The 26432-nt window shown below is 36.1% G+C and overlaps 1 protein-coding gene across 14 annotated transcripts in view; it reads left to right on the top strand.

The window, feature by feature from the left end:
- The window catches only part of ERC2 (ELKS/RAB6-interacting/CAST family member 2), a 413681-nt gene that overhangs the window by 59118 nt on the left and 328131 nt on the right, over window positions 1-26432 (top strand). For all 14 annotated transcript variants that reach the window (XR_002465649.3, XR_002465648.3, XR_002465646.3 and 11 more), the window contains one exon: window positions 24002-24076. Coding sequence is in view for 1 of the 14 variants with exons in the window: in XM_021532844.3 (XP_021388519.1) it covers window positions 24002-24076 (75 nt within the window). In the remaining 13 variants the exon portion in view is untranslated. The remainder of the gene's footprint in view (window positions 1-24001; window positions 24077-26432) is intronic.

Genomic DNA, 26432 nt, shown 5'->3' with positions numbered 1-26432 from the left:
CAATTGCTTTTTATCAAAATACCAATAGTAATGTGTGTTTTTAAAGTGAAGCCTTAAGTATACAGAAGGACTCTGCAGTGTTGGCAGTTGCTGGAGACACAAGAAAGTAGACAGAACCTGCTTATGCTCTAGAGAACAGTTGTTACTTCTAACATAGGCCATTCAGATTTTGCTATGCCCTGTGATATTCTTGCCAGGGTGCTTGGTTGCAATAGTTTTTATAAGTCCATGAAGGATTGGAAAGCTTTGTTCATTTAGAAATCACTTTCTTTAAAAGCGGGATTGACCTCCATGACACAACCACCAGTAGTTTGGAATTGCATATATGAGAAAGCTGTCAGTTTGAAACTGCCATGCCTCATACCAGCAACTAAAAAAATTATTTTTGGAAGAGAGAAAAAACAGATCCATAAATAAGCTGGATTTCTGTACCTTTCTATGTGTGGAGGTGATCAGTATTGATCCTGCCAGCATTCCTGGAAAGTGCATCCTTTAGAAGGCAATCTGGGGACTGGCCTAAATTGCTGTAATTCAAGTGTTATCCCCAGACATAAAATGCTGTCTTTGCAAGGCTCTTTGCTCAGTTCACACATTTACTACTTTCTAGTTGCATGACAAGTTTTTGGAGACAAGCCATGATGAAATAGAGAAAAATGATCAATTTTGGTTTCTTTCATATTCCTGTTCCATAAATGTGCTGTTACTCATTTCTGTGCCAATAACTTCATTTTCCTATAATATAATTAACTTTTTCTAGCTCCATCTTCCTGTCCTATTTTATATGAATGACTATAGCTCATGGAAATGACTCACAGACTCTGAGATGTTTATGTATTTTCTGAGAATCAGAACTCGATTTCCAGGGAAGGGGAGAGTTGGGCACCCTGGAATTCCAGTGTACACTGCTCTGATTTAGACCCTCTCTGCTAGCTGAGTTGAAATTCCTTTGTCTTAGGAAACATCCAACCTTTTACCTGGACTGGAAATCCATGTATTGTCACATGAGATGGAGTTGCAGAAAACTGCAACAGGCCAATCTCCTGCCAGAGTCTATAGCTATATATGAATATATTTATTTTAAGAATCAAAGTGGAAGTTTTATTGTAGGTAGTAGAACACAGCTAATAATGTAAACCCTTTCTAAAGTTTTACCTAAATCTCAATGTAATAAAGAAAAGTGTAATGTTAGATTAAGCTATTTACAAAACAATATTTCTGATAGAGTGAATAGATTATAATTTCCTAATTTTATAGATGTAGTGTTTGGCTTGTGGGGCAATTCTGATAATAGGAAAATTTTTTTGGTTGTTAACAGTTTGAGGCTGGTATTCCCACATGATTATAAGGCTCTCAATATATTTATGCACAAATACAAAATTTGATAATGGCTATAAACATAATTCATCTCCCTATAAATATTTGGCTAAAATGTTGGTGAATAACCCCAATAATGCTCTGAAAGCCATAGCCACCAAAAATGTGGATATATTTGAAAGCACTGAGGACAAAATTCTGTTTTTTTTTTTTTTTTTTTTTTTTTTTTTTTTTTTTTTTTAATCAGATGATGTCAGTGGGATTTACTGATTTAAGGAGAATAGGATTAGATTTGAGAGAATAAATGAATCCAGACTTGGTTACTGGTAGGTTACACTGTTGGAAGGAAATAGTTTGCCATAGCTTTTCTGTAGATGGAGCCAATGTCTTCACCTGCTTGGTTTATTTCCATATATCAGCACATCATCCTCTTCCTGAAACATAACACTTAAAAAACAAAACAACCCATATGTTTTAGAGACATTTATGTCTAATGAGTTAGGATAGCTATTGGTTCTGTATGCTCTTCATTGCCCTGCTTTTTATGCAATTTTCTTTCTAAACACACACTTTATTCTTTCCTAGAGACCTGTGATAATGGAAGATTTTTTACATAGTCCAAGTTCTACTGATATTACTAAAAAAAAAAAGAAAAATAATGTAATAATTGTCAGAGAAATGCTTAGTCAGCTGATGGCTGTAGTTGGTAACTGCAAACAGATTCTTTGTGGTGTTTCACTGCCTGCTGAATGCTCCATTAACAAAAGTCTTATGCTGCCATTGCACTGCAATGTTGTCTCATTCCTAATTGCATTCAGACCAGTATTTTTTGGGAAAAACTTCCAAATGGGGCTAATAAAGGGCCATTTGTTAAAGGGAATGAGTTTCACACATCTTTCTCTTTAAAGTATGCATGTGGAGAATGCATTAATTTCATTTGCTAATAGATAATTACATTGAGTTATCTATTTTTTCATAGTCACACTGCGTTAATTTGCTTTGACTCTTACACATTTAATTTCCATGAATATAAATTCATTTATAAAAGTACATAGGTCTTAGGGTTTAGATTTATAACAATGAATATAAGCTAAAATAGATGGGTTTGTTTTCTTTAGCTCATTATTTGACTTAAAACTAAACATTGGAAAAACATTTCTCTAATGCATAGTCTTTAGAAGGAGAACTCCAGGAATTTCTCAGTTCATGAGATCCTTTCAGCAAGTTCCTGCAAATACCGAATCAATTAAGTTTCTACTTTTTCATTATCTGCTGAATTTTTGCAAGGTTTATTAACTAGAGCAGTGGTCTTCAGATGCTGAGCAAGAAATAATGTGTGGATTAATAGATATTTGAAAGTATTGGGAATAAATATGAGCCCTAAATAATTCCTAAAAATCAGCCATTAGCTAACTTGAAGATTTGCATCCTTCATGTAGAGCATGAAGGCACTAGATGGCTCTCTTGAACGAGGATTGTGTTTCAGTGTTGTTTTCACAGACAATCTCACCCTATTTGTTATTTTTCATTGCTCCTTTTAGAGTGGTAGTCCATGCAAAGACAATTCCACACAGATTTTATTTGAGTCTGTGATCTGAGTGCAGTTTAGAACAACTAAGTCAGAGAATCAAAGCAAGCAGACTGAAAAGGACAGTGCAGCTTTCTACAGAAAATCAGGAAGGCAGTCTGAAGGGATTGATGGAATTTGGTCCCACTGGGTTAGTCAGGGATTGTAATTTGATTTGCAAAAGTTAAAGAGCAAACCAAGGGGTCATTTTCCTCTTTGAATGGGTTGGAGTTTCACCATATCTGCTCCAATACTGCAGCTGCAACACATCTGAAAGCACATTGGGGAGCCAGCAGTGCTTGTTTCAGGTGTTAGCAAGTTCTTAGCAGTGCTGAATTAAAGCACATCTTCTCTCAGCTTGGGGCACCTGTGAGACACTGGGCACGCCCATGGCTCCAGCATTCCTTGTTTCAGTATCTGGGGGAAGCAGCTGCCATTCAAAACAACAGTGTTTTCATGGAGAAAGCACATTTCTCTGCTACATCTTAAGAATCATAGGCAATGTCATTGCTGATGAAATTTTCTGTCCCCAGCTATGAGTAATTAAGCTTGTAGCTACTTGGTATTTCATAAGTGATTGTGCAGGTGTCAAATAGATGAGGAGACCGAATATACTATCTGCTGAATTGTCTTTGTTGTCATTTATTAAACATCTGTTTTGATGAAGAGTTACAGTGTCCTTTGGGAAATACCACTCTGATAATTCTATAAGATGTAGCATTCATTCTCTCTCTTTTTAAAACAATTATTTTAAAATTTTAAGATTATTTGTACCTCAAATGAAAGATGCTTATGCAGGTTTCCATAGCTCGAGCAACATAATGATGAACAAATAAATATGAGGTGGACAGTTTTTCTGATTTTGTAGTGCTTTTACACATACATGCCACAAACAACTTTTTCCCCTTGCAGACCTTTCTCACAAAGGAAGTAAAATCTGTATTCTATTTTAAAAGGTACCACTGTTGCAGAGGAGGAAGGATTTTTATTGCAGATGCATTGTTATCCCCCCAAAAAATGTTGGTCTGTTTTAGAGCCTTGGTGGACTGAACACCTGCATGTTTCAGTCAGAGCAATTGGTTTGTTCTTACTTGTTCCTGATCTGCCTGGAGAGAGTAATTTTCAGCTCTCAACTTGCAAATGGCATATTTTCACATAGGAGGACATGTGGCAGAGAAAAGATTTTCTGCTGATAACAAGTTTCAGAAACCATTATCAAAATAATGTTACCTTTCAGCCTCTCAACAGTACTGTGAGTGTTTACAGAGGTCTTGGCAGTGCTTACTCCCCATCTGAACCATTAAGGCACAGCACGATTGGCCAAGAAAAGGAATTCTTACCAAGAGATTGGGAACAGACAAGCATAGGCTCTCAGGAAAAAAGATCATTTTAACACTAACTCAGATAATAGAATTTATCAAAACAATAGTGGGCTTCAGGATGGTAAGATGGAGCTTCTGGAAGAATTCCAAACTGGGGCTACTTTGATCATTTTTTTCTGCTGTGTCCTTCAGCAGGAAGGGTTTCTTGCCTCTATCACATGTATCTGGAAGCCAGGTGCCACATGCAAAATTTTTCTTTAATTTATTAACCATTTTTTTCTGAATGGCTTGCTTTCCAGCAAAGCCTAAGAAACTAGTTTAAACATCCAGAAAACCTGAGTGTTTTTTGTGTCTGATAGAAAAAAATAGAATTAGAAAGTTTCATAAAAACTCCCCATTTATTTTTTTAGAAGCAAATTATGAATGTATTATTAGGAGGCTGAATATTGCAAATATATGAATTTATGGTTTTGCTCATGGTGTGAAGTACCAACCCATGGTGCTTCACAAGCATCTTTCATTCAATTTTATGGAGCTTTAGTTCCAATATCAAATGTGTTTGAATATTGCCTATGATCTCTTCGGGGTAGAATGACAGAGGTGAACTCCAAAAATAAGGGGAAGTGTAGGCTGTGCAATTACAAGTGCTGCCAAACAGGGTTTGGAACTGGTAAGTGCATCATGATACTTGTGAAATGCTTACTAGTTATTTAGTAAGCATTTGTGAAATGCTTACTAGTTATTTACAAAATGCTGAAACCTTGAGCAGAAGCTCTCCTGGGAAGAGGAGCAAAAGAGCTGGCTTAAAATATTTAATTTGCCAGCTGTAGGAGTTAGGCACTTTTTTTTGGATAGATATTTACTACAGGAACGTAAAATTTAGGCAATTTAACAGCATGAAGGAATTTATGAAGAAAGCTTGTTTTTTCAGATGGCAATAGGTTTTGTACATGATTTGAATAATTGCATTTGCCATTATGACAGCTAGATTTATTTCACTGTGTTCTGCCCAGGTCACAATTATGTGTTGTAAACTTGGCAGTCATTGGTGTTCCTGATTCCTGGTGTTTCCCTGGACTGCTGCAACTCGAGGTTGCAGCAACTCACAGATTTATGAAAGACCTGCAAGAATTCTTTTTCCACAAGAATGTCCTCCTCTTCTTTTTCAGAGCTGAGTTAAATATTCCAGATCTAATGTTTTGAATTTTTGTCTACCATCTCTTTTCCATTTCACTTTGAAGGGGGAATTCAGCAATAACAGTATCAACCAGTATCAGGATGAAACAATTGAGACTTTTCTGTGAGACTTCTGGCTTGCTTTGGTGTTTACTGTGTCTCATCATCAAGTGATTGTGATGAAGCCACACTCAAAATTTTTGCCCAAGACAAGTGTCAGAATTACAAATTGAATCAAGTTATATGCTAACCTGTATTCCTTTTGGGACACATTGAAATAATGAGAAAACTACTTGGCACTCTTAGATATCAGAAAAGCCTTTTTGTTTGAAGGTTTGGAGCCCTTCTTCCCTGAACTGTTAGTCCTAAAGACAGCTTAAAAGTTTTACTGTCTCTCTGAATACCCCCTGAATTACTGTTAATTCAGAGTATCTGTCTCTGAATGTATTCAGAACTTTTCTTTCCTGAAGTGTTACATAGTGCTTGGGGTTCACTGAGAGGGAAACACCAGGACAAGCAACTTGGAAAAAAATAAAGTTTACCAGCTTGTCTGTCCTCTGGATTTCTTTGAGGTGTTTTGACCCTTTCTGTGTTCAGCTGCACACCCTCCTCCACTGTTGTGTACTTGGGGCACAAAGATCAGTGGCAGTCATGCCTTGTTCTTCCCTCTCTCACGCTGGGAGTGAGCGTGGTGCAGGTGCAGTGTCAGTGGCAGCTGCTTTCCCAGCTCTGTTCCAGGTGTGTGAAGCACAGCAGTCACTTTGTGGCTGCCTGGCTCTCACACCTGCCTGGTGCACAGCTTGGACTTCACTTATTTCCCAACCTCCTCCAAAAGCAATTGCTTGGGAATGACAGCTGCATCTACATAAATACAAACAGCATGCACAAAATCCATGTCAATGTACAGACTCTGAATCTATTTTCCAAGTGAATTTCCTGGCTACAGGAATAGAGTATTCGATGTAAGTAATATACCATATAGAACATCTTATATACAGTGATATTTATGGTATTAATAGATCTGTAAAAATGTTTTGGGGGATGATTTCTATTAGTTCTCCTGCATGATAGGAATACTAATTGAAGTGTCTCATGAAAAAGATGGATTCTGAAGACAGACAAATGTTCTTTTAAAGATCTTTTAGACAAGTATTTAATTTTTTCTCCAGTGTAAATTCAAACTTGTTTACTGCATCCATAAGTGTTTTCTAATATTTCTGATACAGCAGTAATACCAATGCTTCTGTCATGAATGTTTCCAAATGCAAAAGTAACTTTTCTTTAGTGTCACAATAAAATTCATATAAATGTTGAAAAGAAGAGAATGGTAAGATTTTGAGTATATGAATGTAATTCTCTATAGAACACCTTTTTTTTTTCAGAAATAAAATTGAACTGTCTATATTTTGCACTAATTTTGTATTTTGCATGCCTTCAGAGCTCTGGATGTTTAAACTCTACCTTCCAACAGTTAAGATTTGAAGCATGACACATCCTGATTCTTGGTGTAAAAATAAATTTAAAAATTGACACTTCCTGTGAAGGAGAGGCAATGCATACACAGAGCATGTTGTAACTGTGGAGTCTTACAGGACATCCTGACAGTTCTGGAGATGTACTTCAGAAAATACTTTTTTCAATGCTGTCTTGAGTGAACAGCCTATCAAAAGCTTGCTAGGAAAAGGAAATATCTTTAAAAGTTTTCATTGTATTCTCAGCTGTGTTAAACCAGTTTATTAAGAGTGGATTTATGCACTCTGGTACCTGAACAAAGTAATTTGTATTGGGATTGTTCAATGTGATGACAGAACTGGAAGTCATTATTACATTACACTTGTATTTCTTGTTGCTGGCAAGTTCCTGAAGGACATGAGATTTTAGATGTTGTCACACTGAGACAGAGTCTCACCTAACCTGGAAACCAGCAAGATAAAAAAGCAGGAAATGACCTGTAAAGAACAAAGTTCTTTGGGATTTTTCAGGATCTGGTTGGGGATTTCTTGAAAAGGAACTGAGGTAATGATTGATTGTGGAGGAAGGAGTGAAAATAATGAGGTGTCATTAATTTTTCATAATTGTCAACACTACAGGTGATAACTGGAAGCAATATATTGCTTTGTCTTGAAAGCACATGTCAAAAGCTGTTTTAGATGTCATTGTACCATAACAGCTGAGCCAAAATATAGTGTGCTTATATATGAATCTGTTAATCTTGCCTAATTTAATGCACTGAGAAATAAAATCTAACTTTTTTGTTTGTTTTCTCAGTTGAGGTTAAATGAGCAAGCAATTCTTTGACTTTTTAGTGAAAGAAAGTCTGTGTTGCTTTAACTGTCAGGATAAAATAGCACCGAATTAAAAGATGGTTTTAAACTTTTTTTTTTAGGAGCTCATGGACTGTTACAGTATGGGCTGTGATTTATTTATTTATTTTTTAGTGGGCCATCTGTTCATTGCTAAAAAGCACAAAAACAAGAAAGGCAAAAATATCAGAAAGTAACTGAGAAAAGTCTTATACTGCAGCTTGGTGGGTGATGTGAAAAATGCAAGCTCTTCACTGACTTTTAGGCTGCATGTACATTATAGCAGCAGAAGAATAGTTTTGGAGCTAAGGAGTTTGCTACTGAGGATATTTTGGGGCATTTATAGTAGGTGTTTTTTTTTCATCTCTGCCCTTTTTGATATAAAGATTGAAACTAAAAGCCTGTGATATGTTTAAAACATTGTGCTAGAGATAATGATGATTTTACAGAACTGTTTCTAAAGGCCATTAGGCTGTAGTGTTGCTCTTTCATAATTCCTAATACCACAATGCATTGTTTAGGTCATATACACCATGTTTAGGCAATAAACAAAAATCCAGAGCATGTGGAAAGTTCATTTTCTAGAGGTTTTGGAAAAATCTAATTATATGAGATAATGTGTTACGGTAATGCAAAAGCTTAAGTATAAAATACATTCACTTGTAACCTGAGCAGTGCCCAGACTGCTTTCTGTTAAATGTTTTCTGTTGGAAATTACTGGCATTAAAATCTCAGCAGTTTTTCTTTTCCTGATGAAGGCAAACCCTTTGAACAATACTGTTTTTATGATTTTGCTTTAAGTCTTGACAAAATCTAATTTCATAACTTAGAATATTTAAGATGCTTTGTTTTCATCTAATATCACCAGAAAAGTGGTCTGAGAAGTAGCAGTGAGATGTACCTGTTCCAGATTTTGCTTGGCTTCTTTCATTAGATTCTGCTGGTATTTTAGGGTATTTGGAACTTAATAGGATATGATCTTAATTTCTTTATGGTTAAAGGACACTGAGCAAAATTTGAGAAATAAATTTTAGAAAATAAAGACCACACAAGATTTCAGGGCCTGAACCTTTGAAGCCAGTGAGTTTGATATGTATTCATGTGAAAATACAGCATTTGTGCTTAAAAAATGTGCAAAGTTCTTACAGTCTGCAAAAACTGGTGAAAAGTGTTCTTTGTGATACTTTAATATATACCATGAGACTTCTAGTCCTCAAAACTCTACTAAAATGATAAATGCTTTTTCCATAGCATGTTGGGATTTTTCAGAACTACTGGAAAGTAAACTCAGTGGCTTTGCAGCAGTTTGCCAGAAGCTCTGTGTTCATGGCAATCTCAGTTTCCCAGGTGGATGTTTGAGGATGTCCAGCCCTAGTGAAGGTAGTCAGTACAAGTGTACTGAGCTGAGCTACTTGAGAATGGAAGGACAGAACACACTCTGAACATCCTCATTAAACTGACTTCCAAGAGGAAGACAAAGAATGTTCTGTAATTCAGATATATTTCAATTTGAGCAAACACTTTGTATCTTAGTGCTGTCAGTATTAGAGGCTTTCTGAGCACATGCTGAAAGGAACTGATGGACACCTGCACTTCCTTCCACTGTTGCAAGGACGTTTTCATGTTAATATTTTATTCTGAGTACCTCTACTTAAAAATTACAATTAAATCTCTGACACTTACTTTTGAGATATCCCACCTTCCAGCCCTGAGACTATTCATGTCATTTGCTTTAGATTTGTGTTTCTCAGATTCTGAAGTCACAGGTCTTTAAGTAGTAAGGGAAACCCATGAGGGTAATTATGTAAGTTGCATTATCTAGAAAACAATTTGTCCTCTCTCCAGCTATTGCTGCTGTGTCTGAGTAGTTCTTGCTGTATTCCTTAGGCCTTACCCTGAGGCAAAGTCTCTTCTCACTCAGGCTTGAAAGTTCTGGTCTACTGTCACCTCAAATTTAATGACTTTATAGAGCTAATTTAATAATAGAAGTACAGAATCTACTTTTTCTTCAACTGTTATTTGCCAATAAAGTAAACTTTAATAATTTAGATGAATATAGGTAAATAATGATTGACAGCCAAATAAGGACATAAACATCTGTATTCAGCTGTTGGTAATTGAGCATTACCATGTTTAAACACTGTGCCTAGAATATGTGATTTGCTAGTATTGGAAACCCATATGATTATCAGGAAAGACCTACCTCATGAGTAAGGCTATTGAGTAATCTAAGGTAAAAGTAATTCATCCCAAACCAACACAACAGTCAACCCCCTGAGAAGCGCATAGGAAAAACAGCAATGTGTGAAAAATTCTTTAATTCTAACCTCTAAATATTGTTTATTGTGAATAAATCATTACAGACTAATTGTTTACAACCAGATAAGTTGTGATAATTGAGTTGAATTTCCAATAAGTGTTTTTAAAAGCTAGTCTGACAGACATTTGGTAGCATTAATATACTCAAGAAAAGAGAGAAAGATATTGAGATTTAGTTTCTCTTCCTACAGATAGGTAAGAGAATTGGAAGTGAAATTTTGAACCATATTCAGGTCTGGTTCCTGAGTAAGAAAACTTGACTGCTTATCCTTTTGTGAACCAGTCATTGGTTAATTCAAATGAACCCCATAAAATGATACTTATTCTGTATATGGGGATTGTTCTGTATGCATACATTTGCAGATGAGGAGAACATCAGGGTGTAGCAGAAGAACTAAAGGGGGGCCCTCAGGGTGGTCCATTCTTCTCGGTGAACCACAGAAGTCCTACCAGCCTTTCTGTGGTAAGTTTGCTCCAGTGAATGAATTATTTGTCAGTCACACTCGTATTTATGTTTGTGATCACAGAGATAAAAATTTGTGCATGTATCTGGGAATATTTTCTTTTCTAATTTTTCAATTAAATTTACTTTATCGTTATATTTTAATTTCTTGGTTTACTTTTTTTGTTTTAAGGGGTTGGACAATTATATGAGCTACAGGTCAATTTAGGGTTCTTTTTCCCTTTTCTTGTCTTCCAGATTCTTAACATCTGCTAGGAAATGCATTGCATAGGAGGAAGGTCAGAAAAAGGAATTGATGATCCTTACTTGAAAGACTAAATGGAGGCAGGTAATGATGCAGATCCTTGACTTGTAATTCTGCCCATTTGATATGAGGCCTATATAGTAGCTGCTTCTTAGAATGCTACATGATAGATATAAATGAAGTACAGAATTACAATAATTTAACCTAATTGTTCTGTAAAATAAAATAAATTAAACCATCATTGTTCTATTCTTTCTCTTAGATCACCCTGTGATGACCTTACCCTGTGTACTATCATTTTCCTCACAGAAAACATGAAAAATAAAAGGATTAGAAGAAGCCTGTGAAAAGAAGGATTAGATTGCACTCATTTTTTCTACAAAAATGTCCTTATGTTGTAAATTGTTCTAAAGAAAATACTGTCATCCAAATGCAATAAGACAAAACTTTCAATAAAAGTATATAAAACATAGTTTTTAAAAGTATGTTTTTATTAAAATTGCAAAGAAACTTGGTGTTAGGTTTTTCATAGAATGAAAATAGGGTGTGGAGGATTTGAGCAGTGAAAGAGACACATGCAAATAAGAGATTTAACAAATAATGATGCTTTATTGTTGGCACGTTTGCTACTAAATGAAAATGTTACACCTATTTCATTTTTACTGCCTCTAAGTTCGGTAAGATCCTCATATTCATGGTTATACTTAACAGACTTGCACATGATTTAATCTGCAATGGCCTTGCTGCAGTGATGTCACTGACTAGAATGACACTTGTGCTGATGTACATAAGGAAAGAGTCAAACCATTGGTTCACAGAGACTGCTGAGAGCCAAAGTTCAGTCCTGAAACCCAGTCTTCTGAAAAAAGACACAGAGCAATATCCAAATAGAGAATGAATAATGCCTGTAAAGGGAGCCTTTAGCACACTGGGGTACTGACTGTGGACCTGTTCCTGAAGATATTGCTGTTAGGTAGGAGTTGATGCCAAGAATTTTTGACATTTGTGGGCTAAGTCCATCAATTGGCAGGATATGTGAAGAAGTGATTTTGAAAATGGAGGCTGTGTGGTAAGAGATAGGGGCCTAGAAAATCTGCCTCACTCTATTGTGAGAGTCCATAGGGAGCTGTAAATAACCAGATAGTATTTAACCAAGAAGTAATGCAGTAAGTAAACTATGGAATAAATTGTTTCTGTAATATGTCAACAGAGTTATGTAGTTGGCAATTCTCCACCAGCTAACTTTTTTACTCTCTAGGTTTCTGTTCTTATTCCACACAGTTTCTCTCTTCTCTGAACAGTTAACCTACCTCTTATATTTTTTAACCCTTAAATTATCTGGAACTCTTTGTTTTGAATTATCTTGTGCCAATTTGTCTTTTATTATAAGCTTGTTATCTGATGTCAGTAGAGCTTGGGTAGTGGTTATCATCAGCCTACTGCTATATTTAAATTAAGGAAAATCTGCCAATTCAGAGACTTACTGGGTAACTTAGCAGATATTTTTTTTTTGTCAATTAGTGAGAATTTGGTGCATTGGTACTTGTTGAAAGCTTCTAAATGTAGCTTAAGCAGAGAATAGAAACTATGGAACGTGTATGAATGGCATTTATATCTAGGCTGAAGATTTGGCATGTTCACTGAGTCCTGTGTGCTTCAACCAGTGACAGATTCAAGCTCCCAAGTGATTTACAGAAGGCCTAGATCAAATTCCTCACAGGGATGTTTCGGAAGGCATAGAAAACAAACTGCCACATTTTAAAGAATTGTTAACATTGACCTTGTCTAAGCCTATAAAAATTTTAAGAAAGAAATATGAAATAAATGTGAAATCAAACATTTCAGGTGGTATTGAGGTTAAGAGTTGTTGCTCTGTACTGTAAAGGGAGAGTGGAAAGAATAGTCAGTATAAGTTACAGAATCTCTGAAGAGAAGTGTCAGCACTAACAGATGCCTAACTCCTAACAGAAATATCAGAAGAAAAGTGTAGAACTGGTGGATGGGTGCACAATAAATATACTAAGTGAGGGGCAATAGCTCATTGCAGCTTCAGTGCATAGAATTTTTCTGTTAACTTGATAATCAGTGAGTTAACAGCATTAATATTTATGTTCTAATAACTGGGCTTAAGAAGAAATGATGAAAGAAAATTATTTAATCCCCTAAAATATAGTAGTCTTTAAGGTGGAGACTTGGCAAAGAACTGTTGAGTGAAATTTTGTAGTTTCCACTTATTTAGCACTTTTTGCTCAGCTATTCAGAACTACATTATTAATATGTCTGTGAGATGTTTTTTTAAACATGTAAAAGTCAGGAAAATGTTGGTTCTCCTTTGTTATGCATATCACAATCATTGTGTCAGCACAGAGACTAAAGTTTTGTCTGTTTTCTGTTATGAGTTTTAGGTCATAGAATATTTTGAAAAGAATTCATTTGGTATACAGTTACCTGCAAGTTTTCATTATGCTAATTTTTTCAACAGTATATGGACTGTGAAGTCTTAGTGCATTTATAATGTGCTAAATAGAGATCAAGATTTTTTCAGATGGCTTTTCTCAGTATGGATAAAGATTCTTTAGCAACATATTGTGTTTGCAAAAAAAAAAAAAAAAAAGGCTCTTTAGAAGTGAAACTCTACAAATCAAATCTCCATGGTAACACTAGATTCTTCTGCCAACCTGTGCTGTTGCACATTTCCTTGTCAAACTGAAGGTAGTTTCACAGTTGTATAAAACCAATCTTTTTTCATGTAGTTAAAATGGAGAAGTAAACCAACACTTTTATTGGTAATTTTGCTTATGTTATTGTATATCCCTTCTCATTTCCATTGCTGGTATTTTATGGTTTTGGCATTTGTGGGGGGCAAAAGGTGCTCTGAAGTGGAATTTTAGCTTGTAGTTGTACTACAGAACATGTTTAGTGTAAGACAAACCTCAAAGAAATGGCTTATTGACTGAAATGACTTTAAAAAGTCTTTTAGCATGTAGAGAATTGTGTTTTTATTCTACATATCCCTGCTTACCAATGACACTTTTGCTTGTTGTGAGGATCACAAGCTAATTGAATCAAAATGGCATCAAAATAATTTCTCTAGTCCAGAAGTATTTTCATAAATAATGAGTTAGACTTGTTAATCCAACTCTATAAATAAAAGGAATCTTTTGCCATTCGGACTCCCCTGGGAAGCAGAGCAGGGTATCCCTGTGCTGCTCAAGGCTGTTCAGCTGAAGGGGAGCACTGCCTGTGCTTTCCTGATCCTGGAAGGAGGTGCCACTGTGGATTCCTGAAACTCTGGATCCTGATTACTTCTGGCACATAAGGTGTCCCATGAGTTGTCTTTCACTGTCGTGATGAGGAAACAGTTCTTGAGTGGGAATTGTTGGGGTTGTGCACTTGTTAGACTGGATGATGAGGTAGCTCTGTATGAAACACTGAGTGTGTGTTCTGACCTTCCCTCCCACCTTAAAATGAAAAGTAGATTTAATCGATGATCAAAATGCTGTTGGAATGACTTAGTGACAGGATGTGTCTGCTTACAGATGGGAAATGTCTGTATTTTTACACATAAAATGAATGTGCTTTTGGTCTTTTGATTAGTGATGAGTTGCAAGTTTTTAATTAAAATGGTAGTGGTGTGCAGCCTGTCATAACTGTCCAGTGAGCAGAAAGGAATAGGCTGTGGGCTGACTAAATTGTTCTGGTTTCCCACATAGAGTGGGAAGTTTGCCACTTGGATGATTAAAAATGACCATTTTGTGGACTAGCAACTGATCTTGTGGTATCTATACTTAACATTGTATGAGATGCATACTGGTCTGTAAAGATCCATGTAGATGTCTATTTAATAATGCTGCTGGTCAATTTGTGGAAATCCTGCAAGGGGGGGAAAAATTCACGTATTGGCTTTTTTATTCTGGAAGTTCAAAAATACTTAAGTTGAAACTTTTGGCTACTGTAACCCCTCTGCTTTTTATATATTCTTCAGTGTATGAACTAGAGCTTGAAAGAGTTGATGGTGTCTTGTCTATGCATCCCATACTTGCCTTAGACTGAGTTAAGCTCTAATTTCAATGTACAAGAGACAGGAGAAATGGAAAAAAAGAGAAAACTCCTTGGGTATGAATTGAGGTCCCTCAGTACCTCTGGGCTGGTCATGAGCATTACATTGTCCTATGCTCCACATAAAAGAGAGAATGTGTTCTTCAGAAGAATGACAGTCTGGCTAAGAGAAGAAAACATTAAACCTTCTTCTTTATAAAGTTCTCCTGAAACAAAGTATTACTCTGAAAAGCCTTGAGCTAACTCTGCCTCTTTTCAAACAAATTTGACAAAAGGTGTTTATAATAGCAGTAATTCCAAGTTTTTGAGTTTAAAAAGATATAGAAATCAGATAATACATAACATGTATTTTTTTTTCTCAGTATATTAAAGAAATTTTATCTGTTGGAACTGTACCTGCTGTATTCAGGCCTTCTGTAGTAGTGACTCCAAAAGTTATCAAACCAAACCAAACCCCATACCTATACTGAGGTAAGTTTTGTGCCTAAAAAAATGTAAAACATGGAAAGCATAGATAATAGTGGTTTGTTATTGCTGCCACTTCCATTTGGAACATGGTGGATTTTTTAAAGTACACATAATCATGTCTTCTGTACAGAATTTAATATCCTATGTCAACGTGCAGTTTTTCCCTATTTGCCAGTTTTCCAGTCTTAACTTATGCAAGCATCATTACATGGATTCACAAAGTTTTGAAAATTCTCCTTTAGGGTCTGTTTTAAATCACGACAGATAATAATGATAATTTTGGTTGAGCTTCTTTGGATTTACATCTAGAGAAAACAAAGCATTTGGATATACTTATAGTATCTATGCATTCAGCATTTGTTTGAGTACTGATGCACAGGGAAGTAGTTTTTAAACTGTCTCTCAGCCCCTGGCTTGTAGGTATTCATAAAGCATGTAGATACAGGAAAGGTGAAGTCTGAACTGTGTGAGGAAGTGGTGTCTTGCTCCTTGTATTGCCCTGAGGTAAGGAAAAGGAATAAAAAAAAGAATTTCTTTTCCCATTCTTAAGAGTTGTCTGTGATATGAAGTGATTTTGTTTCTAAGAGACAACATCAGACACTTTTCTCTCCGCCGTAATTTAAAAACAGATACGGAACTGTTGCATCTTTTATGCAGTGATAAAATACGTTTTTTTGTTGGTGTGATTTTTTTTTTTTTTTGTGATCATATTTTCAGTTCATGTGTGGGTTTTTCTGTTTTGATAAAAATGGAAGACTGGAAGAGGAAATTTGAACAGATGGATTTGAGTTACCAAGCAACACTTAATTTCCCAGGCAATGGAAAAAGAATCAGAGCAGGTGCTAAGTGGATTTTATTTCTTTTTTTTTTTAATTATTGTAATCTGATGTATTAGCTTCACTTTAACGGGCTCTTGACAAACTTCATAGAATGATAAATATTCAAGTTATTCAACCTGTCCAGGTTGTTTCTTATGTGAATTGAACAGTTCCTTTCTGTAGTTGTAGAACACAGTCTGTGCAGCAAGGCTGTTATGGAGGACATGGATGTTGTTTGCTTCACTCCAATATTCTCATATACAATCAACTGTGTTTTTATGATTTTAATGTGTTCCTGTAATTTCAGAGTGAAATAAGTGTTCTGTATTCTCAAATGTTTAGACATTATCCCCGCTTCTTCCCTCTTGAGGAAGACTGACTTGGTTGGCAGATCTCAACTGATAGGCAGAGATGCATTGAATTGGTGGGTGCCTTAAATTCAGTTTCTGGCAGATCCAAAAATAGGATTTTTTTTTTTAAGTCAATGCAAACTAATTTCTTCCTTTCTTTTTTTAGTGAGATTTTGATGGGGTGAGTTCTTTTGACAAGCATAAACTTTTAGGTTTAGGTTAAAAAGCATACTATTTATGAGTTGGTTTTTTAAAAAACCCAACCAAAATGCCCACCTGCTAAAGCATGCCTGTCACTCAAATTGTGAAAAATTATCCATGTTTTATGTCTTTAGGGTACTGCTCTCATGTCCCTCTCTGTCATACATTTGCATAACCTAACAGCTACATAGAACATTTGGGAATGTAGGGATGACATTTCCCTGAATATCTAGGGGAGATAATGTTGTTAACTGAGAGCTTTGACATTCTGTTACATGATGATATGATGACTGTAATCTTTGTTAGAGAATAATATCTTAATTTTTCATCTAGCACTATTGCCACTCTTTTCTGCAGCACTCCATGCACCCAGCCTGTTCTGATACTGGGCATTGCCCCCACCCAGGTGCAGGACCTGGCCCTTGAGGGTTCCCAGCACATTCCTGCAGCCTGTCACTGTCCCTCTCACCCACCCCTTCCCAACCATTAGCACTGCTCAGCCTGGTGTCACCTGCAAGCTTGCTGAGGCTGTGCTAAGTTCCACTGGTTCAGGTATTGGATAGTATTCCTCTCAATATGGGCCCTTGGGCACCACAAATATTGTCACAGAACTTAATTTGCATTTAAAAAACTTGATATACCACAAAGCCAATGAATTTACACATTTGAAGTCTTATTAACTCAGATGTTTGCTCGTTTGCTGATTAAGGTTAAATACTAAATGTCCTAAGCCAGCAGTAATTTTAAATGCATGTAAGTAAAACTCACCCATATTTAGAAAAGCACTTCCTGGAGAATTAGGGAATGAAAATCAAACCTGTTAGTTATTTTAGCTAGTGATTTCACCAAGCCCACATAAAAGGAAAAGAGACATGAAAATGTAGGCTAGAAGAAGTAATAACAAAGGAGTATATAAATTAATAAGTCTGAATATTAGTAGGTACAACTATGCTTTTCAAAATTAAAAAATTCCGTGCTAATAAATTTGAAGTGTTACTGCAACATGGGGGTAGGCCAGCATTCCCCTGGGTTGGCTGAGGCTGTTTACAGTGATTGATGTTTTCTCAATGTAAAGTTTATAAAAGGATTTCTACCAGAAAAGTGAACACGTTTGAAGTTCTGTGCATGTTAACACCAGCTAACACATTCTGCAGTAACCTTACGAGCTCTGTGCAGCAAGTGTGGGAAATATGCAGAACTTCTGGCCTCGAGTTGTCGAGTGCGAGTCTGGTTTTGGCAGGGCTATTTTGCTGCCATTTGAGAGCTAAGTTCTTAATTTAATAATTTAAATTGGTTTTGCATCTGCAGTCAGGCTGAAAAGGAGCACTGGTGCAGAGCAGAAATTAAACAAGTGTTGCTGGGTGTGTGCATAGGTTGGAAGGTGGGGAAAGCAGTAAACAGGATATCACCCTTTTGTCTTTTTGTTTTTGTAGGACAGAACTCTTAGGTTTCAGCTTGTTTAAGGAACCTATCAGGAGGTTAGCTGTGTGAGTATGGAAAGAAGTATTGGAAAACTGCTTTTCTCTATTTAGATGAACTGGCCTGTAGAAATACCACAAACACTGTGTGTTGGCACTGCTGGTCACATCCTATCTCACAGTACCGTCCACATTTAGATGGTTTTTGGTTTTTGTTATTTATGAGGAGTGGAGCTGGCGCACAGCAGCATCTCTACTGTGTGTTCTGGATCTCAGGATTGTATTTGGTAATCTTTGCTGTGACTTTACCCTTTTAAGTGTTGCCTGTATGCTTTTGATGGCAGGAGCAAGGGAAGTCTATTCTTAGTTACACCCTAGGGTGAAATTCCATTATTACTCCACAGTTAGTGTTACACTCATTCTAAAACTGATGGGATATTGCTTTCTTCTTCAGCCTTATTAAAAACTTCTTTGTGTGCTCAAGCTTCTAAATGGGAGGGAAGTAGTGGAAATAAGTCCTTAAAGTAATGGATTTTTTGGATAAAGATTTTTTTAAACACTATAGATTACACAAAGGATTTGTAACAATAAGGATTTTGCATCTTAAGAATTTGAAGATGTGATTTTAATAAAAGATAGTCTTCTAAAAAAAGATCCGCACACCCAAAACCAAATAGTTAAAAATCCTGGTTTATAACTCCCAACAATGTTTCATTTTTGTATCCTACTGCAAGCTAAGTGATTCTTTTTAGTGCACCTGAGTTACTAATAAACGACTATTTAAACATTTAGCTTTAAAAAAAAGTTTCCATACAGTTATAAAGCTTTATATGCACTGAAAAGAGAAAGATTTTTAGCCAAGATGTTTTAGAATATATTTGCTTTGCAGAAGTGTAAGCAGCAGTTGGAACTTCTGTTTACTGATTCTAATGGACTACACCTGAAAACAAATACATGGCCTTCCTTTACTGCAGACACTCAAGCATTTCAGTGCGTTCTTAAAGAAAATGGTGAAAAGGAAGAAAACTGTTTATCATTAAAGTTTCTTTTTCTGAAAATATGTGTGTAGTAATAACTCTTCCCTTTTTCTAAGTTTGGGGAAGTAATTTTGGTAAGAGGACAAGAGATTAATGGTACTGTGCAAAACAGAAATGTTCCTCTAGGAGTTTTATTCCTTCTACAAAGAAAAGAAATAAATTTTCAAGAATTCTGGTAAAAGTGGAGTTTCAGTAGTTCCTTTCAGAAAAAACACTCTGTGTGCTTTCAATTACAAACTAAATTGTCCCACATGCATTTCAAGCTCCATATACAAATCTTGTTTTCACTTGAAACTTTTTGTATGTGGTCTCTTGCCAGAGGACAAACTTCCAGTATGACAGCGCATGTGGTTGCTTAAGGTTTTTGACATATAGGTCAAAGAAAAGCTGAGTTTCTTAAAGCTCTGATTATTTTTCCTCATAGTCTGTCTTTAGGTATGTTAGTAAAACTTCCTAAGCCCCTCTTACATGCATGAGTTCAGGTATGAATTGAAGTCTGATCATTGCAAAGAAGTACTTTGGCTCATGATTCAATGTGGTGGTTTTCAGCTGGTGTAAAAACTCTTCCTTTCTCCCTCATACTCTTTACATCTCCAAGTTTTTTAATGTAGGCCAGAGATTGTGTTAGACTCATTGTTCAAGAGTAGTACTGAGGCCATTGAAATTATTGCTGGACTTGTCCGTCATCATGAACTATTGACCTGTGTTTTATAGTTTGGTGGTGGTCCCTGATTAATGCAATTTCTTTCATATTCATCAAAATTAATATCTGTTTATTTAAAATGACAAAGAGAGAGATAATTAGGCATGCATCTGAGTATTTTGCTTAACTCTGAGAACTTAACAAATTTTAATACCCCTAATTTACAAAGACAATCTCTTCAGAACTTTTGTAGCTGTCCTCTCTTCACATTTCCTCTGATTTTTAATTTTATGTTCTTATATACACATTTTCATTTCTTCAAGCTATAAAATTTATTGGAATTTGACAAAATTTCTTTAACAGGTTCTCCCAGAGTTCAAATACCTATAATTAAAAGAAAATTCATGATAACATGATTTTTAGAGTCCTTTCCAATAAAAGGGCTCCTTATTCCTGCACACTGGAGACAGACATGGTAATTTTGTGTTGTCAATTTATGGTTTCCAGAAAGACAAAGAGTTTGATCAGGATTTCTTAACTCTACTTTCATTTTAATTACTGTGAGCTCTATTTGGTTAGGGGTGGATGTGAAGAGTTAGAAAACAGCAGAGAAGTCTGCATGTTAAGAATGAAATAATTGCTGTATGTTATATTTTTCTAGTATTCTGGTAAAATTGAATTCTGTCAGTGGTTCTAATGGTATTTTTCGCTAAAGAAACACTGGTTTAGACACTTAGATAAGTGCTGTGCTTTTACTTAAATGATTGAAATATTGAAATACTGCTGATCTAAATTTTAAAGTTCAGACAGGCTGATCCATGGTAGAAGAACTACCAAGGCTTTCTTCTGAATTGCAGATTAGTACATTTTGTCTGTGAAGGCAAAAAGCTGCATTTACTGACACAGTGGTTACTCATGCCAGTTTTTATACTGCCTTCTTTAATAATTTTTCATCTTCCAATGCAGACACTCACAGTTTCACACCATCTCTAAATTGCCTATTTTTCTGAATGTTTCCTTTCTAGCACTTTATGTCAATATTTTAGGCAGTTTTGTGTAAATAAAGGTAAAAACTTGAACTATATTGACAGTGTTGGTATCACTGAATGAGAACAACACTGTCACTGATGTCGTGGGAACATTAATAAAATAATTCAGAACCAGAGTAAAGAAGGATCAGTTTGCAGCACCCTGACTTTCCTGCAGCCAAGGGATGAAGTGTCTTTTAATATAGCTGTGATAAAACCACAGTTTTATTTGGGTAATTAGATTGGATTCAGATTATGCTATGTAGTGGGGATTTTCAGCACCAGTGTCTTGCAGTATCTGCAGTATCTTCTTACCAATTTATGAATAAAAGGGTAGAATTCATCCTCCACCACTATTTTAAGATTATAAATATTATCTGTCTGCTCTTTGGATTTTTTTTGGTGTTTAAGTTAGTGTAAAGATTGTGTGCTAAAGTTACTTCTGAGGCCAATACAAGATGCTAACCTAATATTGTGGAAGGAGAAAGTAATGACCAAGTTTGTATTGAAGCTCATTTTAGTCTAAAAGCAAAGACTATTAAAGTAAATTTAATGTGAAGAAGATCTGATTACCTGGTAGTTTTGTGTGGGTGTGTTAGTAACCTTGACAACTGAGCTTAATCAGGAAACAAAAGGTGTGGGCATTTGGTTACACAGCATTATAATTAATTTGCATGTGCAAAGTGGTTACTCAGAATTACTACTATTTGCAGGTGTCATGCAGAGAGATATAAAGAAAATTAATTTTATAAATGATTGCATCTCTGAGAGACTTTTTGTGTAGGCTTTGATTGTTTCAGAGATGATGACACAAGAATGTTTTGATGGATTTAAGAATCAAGAGTTCCCTTCAATACAGTTTAGGTTTAAAGAAACTACCCCTGGTAAGTTTTTGATTCCCCCATTCACACCACCCCCCCCACCCCCCCCCCATTTTCTTATTTGTCTCCCTGGGCTTTTTATTAAAAGAAATTGAAAAGAAGAAAAAGACATCATTCCAGAAATGATGTAATGGATAAGAATCTGGTTTCCTTAGGCTATGAGGACTTTCTGAAATCTCTAGAATATCTCTTGCTTAGCTGTTAAGGCGAATTTGAAAGCCTCCAGATGACCTCAGACAGTGAAACAATCACGGTAAGGTATCATGCACATAAAGTGTATCTTTAAATTAGTACCCCAAAAGTATATCCCTGAATCAGGTACCCCAAATGAAAAAGCACATACATAGAACAACATAAATCCAAGAACTGAGCCTTGTGGGAGTCTCCAAACATTTGAATCTGATTGGAAGAAAACCCACACAAAATAATAAAGTGGGAGTCATTTTCTGATCTTCTCCAGAATCCTAAAGTCTGCTTCATTTTACCATCAGGGATAGAGAAGAAAAGCTTTTAAGTCAGCCAGCATCAGATTGATTCATAAAGCAAACAGGAAAAGCATTATGAGGCAAGGCTTCATGCTATGATAGACATCTCGGAATACGCATCTTTGGCAGTCTATACATCTTTGGCTAAGGGGGTGGAAACTCTGGTTTGTCTCCCTGGGCAATGTGTGGAATCCTGTTTATATTCCAGCTCAGTTTATATGGCCCTGGGGAGCAAAGTCTGGTCTTAGAATTAGCTGTAATTTTTGCTGATCTGATAGTGGTATGACTGGCCAACTATTCTCTTTTGTAACTGTATGACAAATTCATTACATACTCTTATTTTTTAAAACATTTGTGCAGTGTAGGTACTTATTTCATCTAAGAAAAACAGCTGGTGGTGATTGAGTTATTCCTTGCATAGGTGATTTGCAAAAATTTCATTCTTTTTATTATACGGTGAGTTGCATTTAAATAAAAAAAACCACAAGGAAAAAGGTCCAATCAGATATACTATTTCATAAATGCCAAAGCATTTGAAAAATACCTAAAAGCAAAATTATAAGTTCACTGTTATCTGTTAGTGGTAGTTTAAATATATGTATATGTGCCTGCAATACAATAATCTAATAAAAAACTGTTTAGACTTAGTGCTTAGTGTTAAGTATACTAATAAGTCTCTTCCAGTTATTTTAGTACTTTAGGCCATACATTTTTCAATCTATTTTATAAAGATGATTATTAGCAGTAGACTTCAGTTTAATTACATACAGTAATTAGTCTTTGATTGTTTCTCACAGTCATGGATAAGCAATATGTTTGTTGCTACACAGAAGAAAATGATTGATAATTTGTGATACAAAAAATGACTTTTAAACTTGTGGGTTATAAGGGAGGCAAGACCTTGGCTCCTTGGCCTCAAGCATAAACATCTTTTTCATGGCTACAAGGTTAGTTCAGGAGTCTGTGTGGAGCACTGCAGTAGAAAGAACTGGGACATAAAGACTTCAAGGATGGCACTTCTGTCCTATAGAGCAGAAAGACTCCAAAGGAGTAGAAATGGGACAATATCTGTCCTGTTTCAGGATTTTTTATTAATAAACTTCTCAGATGGTTTATGGGAAGGGAATAAGCATCACCGAATTCTCAAATGAAAGTGTTTTGTCACACCTTCAGTACATTTTTTCCAGGTAGTTATGTGAGTTTTTTTATTGGGATATATCATACCAAGATGCAACTTTCATGAAACTGAGTGCTGCTGTCTTCATACTCTTGTGGGTTTTTTTAAATTAATTGTTTTTATAAAGACCAGTATGTATTGGTACTGTAAACTTTGTCTTAAACAAACGCAATCCATTTTTCTTTTGCCTGTGGATTAAGATGCATAAAAAACAGTATGAAAATGTGAAACTGAAATGTTAATGCTACTGTAGCATGTGCTGCGTCAGCCCACTACATAATTATTATCCTTAAAATGTCAAATTTGAATATAATGTGTTTAAATTGCTTATTTCAGACAATAGAGGAAAAATTAAGAAGAAACTGCGGTAAGAGATTTAACACTTACCAGTGTTTGAATTAGTAACAGAATTGAAGAAAGTTTTGGTGTTTAAGCAGCAGCAGCAGCATTGTATCTGGACTAAGAAATTCCTGGCTGGGTTGTCACGCCTGCCGTTAATTATTGATAAGGGGTTTCAGAAATAGCGCATGTGCTGTCAGAGTTGGCTGTAACATAAGATAGGGAGTGCAGTGGTGGCAGAGGGGAAACAGCCAGGGAAGCACCTGTAGCACTTGGAGTTACCTGCTTCTTGTCATCAGACTTTTATTTTGTTGCAGTGAGTTCATGTGAGCGATTAAAATAATGGTAAGATGAGTCGTCAAGCTTATTTCTATCGTGTCCCTCCACAGGAATTGCATAGAAGAACCCAACTTCAGCCTGAGCCAGCAAAGACGAAGGCTCTGCAAACAGTCATTGAAATGAAGGTATGGTCTTTGCATGTTTCCTTGTATGTTATTTCTACAGCATGAAGTCATGTACTGGGTATGGGTGGGATGGAGTTAATTTACCCTGTAGCAGCCTGTCTGGTGCTGTGTTTTGAATTTCAAACTGAAAACAGTGTTGACAACATGCTGATGTTTTAGCTGTTGACCAACAGGGCTTACACAGAGTCAAAGCTTGCCCAGTTTCTCTTTCTGCTCCCATCCTGCAAGTAGGGTGGGGGTAGACAAGAGGCTGGGAGGGAACACAGTGGGGACAGCTGACCTAAATGGATTATTCACAGGGATAATCCATACTGTCACGTCATGCTCAGCCTCCACAGACTGAAGGGAGGGACTTCAGAGTCACAGCATTTGTGTTCCCAAATAACTCTTGTGCCTGATGGAGCTCCCCTGAAAACAGCCAGGCATCTACCTGCCCAAGGGAAGCACTGCATGAATTCCATGTATTGCTTTGATTGCATGCACAGCTTTGCCTTACATATTACACCAGCTTTATCTCAAACAATGGGTTTTCCCACTTCTGCTCCCTGATTCTCTTGCCCATCCCACTGAGGGGGAGTGAACAAGCAGCTGTGACAGCTGCCTAGCAAGTGTTGATTTATGACTTTTACTTGATAGTTATTGAATGCTTCATTTACTTGATAGTTATTGAATGCTTTCATTTTGTTATGTAGCTAGGACTAATTAGTACTTATTTCTCCTGGTCTGTTTTCTAAATAAAATTGATCAAAAATATCAAGTGTAGCATTGCTGAAAAATGAGAACAGACTATTCCTTTTTAAAAGACATGGGGGTGTGTGTAGGAGATCCAAAGTACATGGAATAAACTGGCTAATGTAAAATATTTTCCTCCTCAAACCTTAAAACCAGTTCTTCTGTTGGTTGTTATTAGGCCATAATTTTACAGCCAACCTAAGGAAAATATTAGTTGCATCAGCATGTATGACAAAATGTGATGAAATAGCTCTCTTAGTCCTGAATATAGTTTACTCTTTTTGGTATATAATATTATTAAAGTGTTATGGCTTTTCACTCCACAATAACAAGGAATAAAAATAGTAATTTAAAAAGTGAAAACTGATATTTCTGCATAATTCTGTGAGTCTGGATTGTTCATCTTTAAGAGAAATACCATAAGACTTGAGATAATTTGTGAGTTGGCAATGCTGCCTGAAATTCTTTAATGATGAACTTTCATTTCATTCTTAAAAAAAAGTGCAAATTAAAGGCCTCATTTTGCCAATGACTTCTGTTATGAGCAAATGGGTTCAGCATGTCTGAACATTGTGGTAAACACATAGTTAAAACAACAGCAGGACTTTATCAATACAATATCTGCCTTTTAATAGATAGTAATTAGTTTGGATTATATTAGTAACAAAGAAGATACATTGATTACAGAATTCCATTTTTGGATGTATATTTGCTTTGGAAATTAGTTCAGAAGTCTTTGTATGAAATCTATGTTTTTGCAGTAACTCACTACCCTAAGTAAATGGGAAAGTAAGATACTGGCTGAGAAACTTGTTTTTTCTAGAAATATTCAGAATTACACATTTAAAAGTTCTGGGATACAAAAGCAATGTGTTAGAATAATGTATAATCTTTCACATGGGTTATATAACAATGTAAAGGACATGTTGAAGTTAATTTTCAGTTCTTCTTCCTGTACCAAAAATCTTTGAAAAGATGAGGGATGGGGAGTACAGGACAGATGAATGACACATGTGATGACTGTTGTTGCTCTTGACAGTGTCTGTCCCTGAGGACACTGAAGTATTTTCTGTTTGATTCCCAGGGGAGGTGGGTGTGCTGCAATATTCCACTTTTTAAAAACCAGCTCTATAGTGAGGGCTTTCATTTGCTGTGAGTGAGGTTACAGTCCTGTTGCTGGAGTCCTGATGCTGCTCTTTGCCTCTGAGGTGCATAGTTCTTTCTGTCCCTATGAACACACGCCCCTTTGGGGTTGCCCCTGTCTAAAGTAGGCCTAATATTGAAAAGAAAAAAGGACAAATGTGAGATGTTGAAATCCACATGATTAAACAGCAGTTTTCTTTACAAGTTTCAGATTTTGAATGTTTTCAAGTAAATTTAAATTGTCTGAATCCAGACAGCATTTGTTTTGAAAAAAATGTGGAACATTTGTTTCAAATGATCAAGCTTTGAAGGAATTGTTTCCCTACAATGTTGAGGGTAGAAGGAGGGAGAGGATTAGCTGCAACATGGCAGTCTCAGGCCATCCACTGCCCCACGCAGAGACTCAAAGCAGTTTACATTTCTCTTCACCACACCCAGCCCCTTCCAGCCCCTTCCACTCAAGCTTTTGTCTGAGAGCCTT

The sequence above is a fragment of the Lonchura striata genome, chromosome 12 (assembly GCF_046129695.1).
Source record: "Lonchura striata isolate bLonStr1 chromosome 12, bLonStr1.mat, whole genome shotgun sequence".
NCBI classification, from domain to species: Eukaryota; Metazoa; Chordata; class Aves; order Passeriformes; family Estrildidae; genus Lonchura; species Lonchura striata.
The sequence above is the reverse complement of the archived record's forward strand: the minus strand, read 5'-3'. Positions and strand labels throughout refer to the sequence as shown.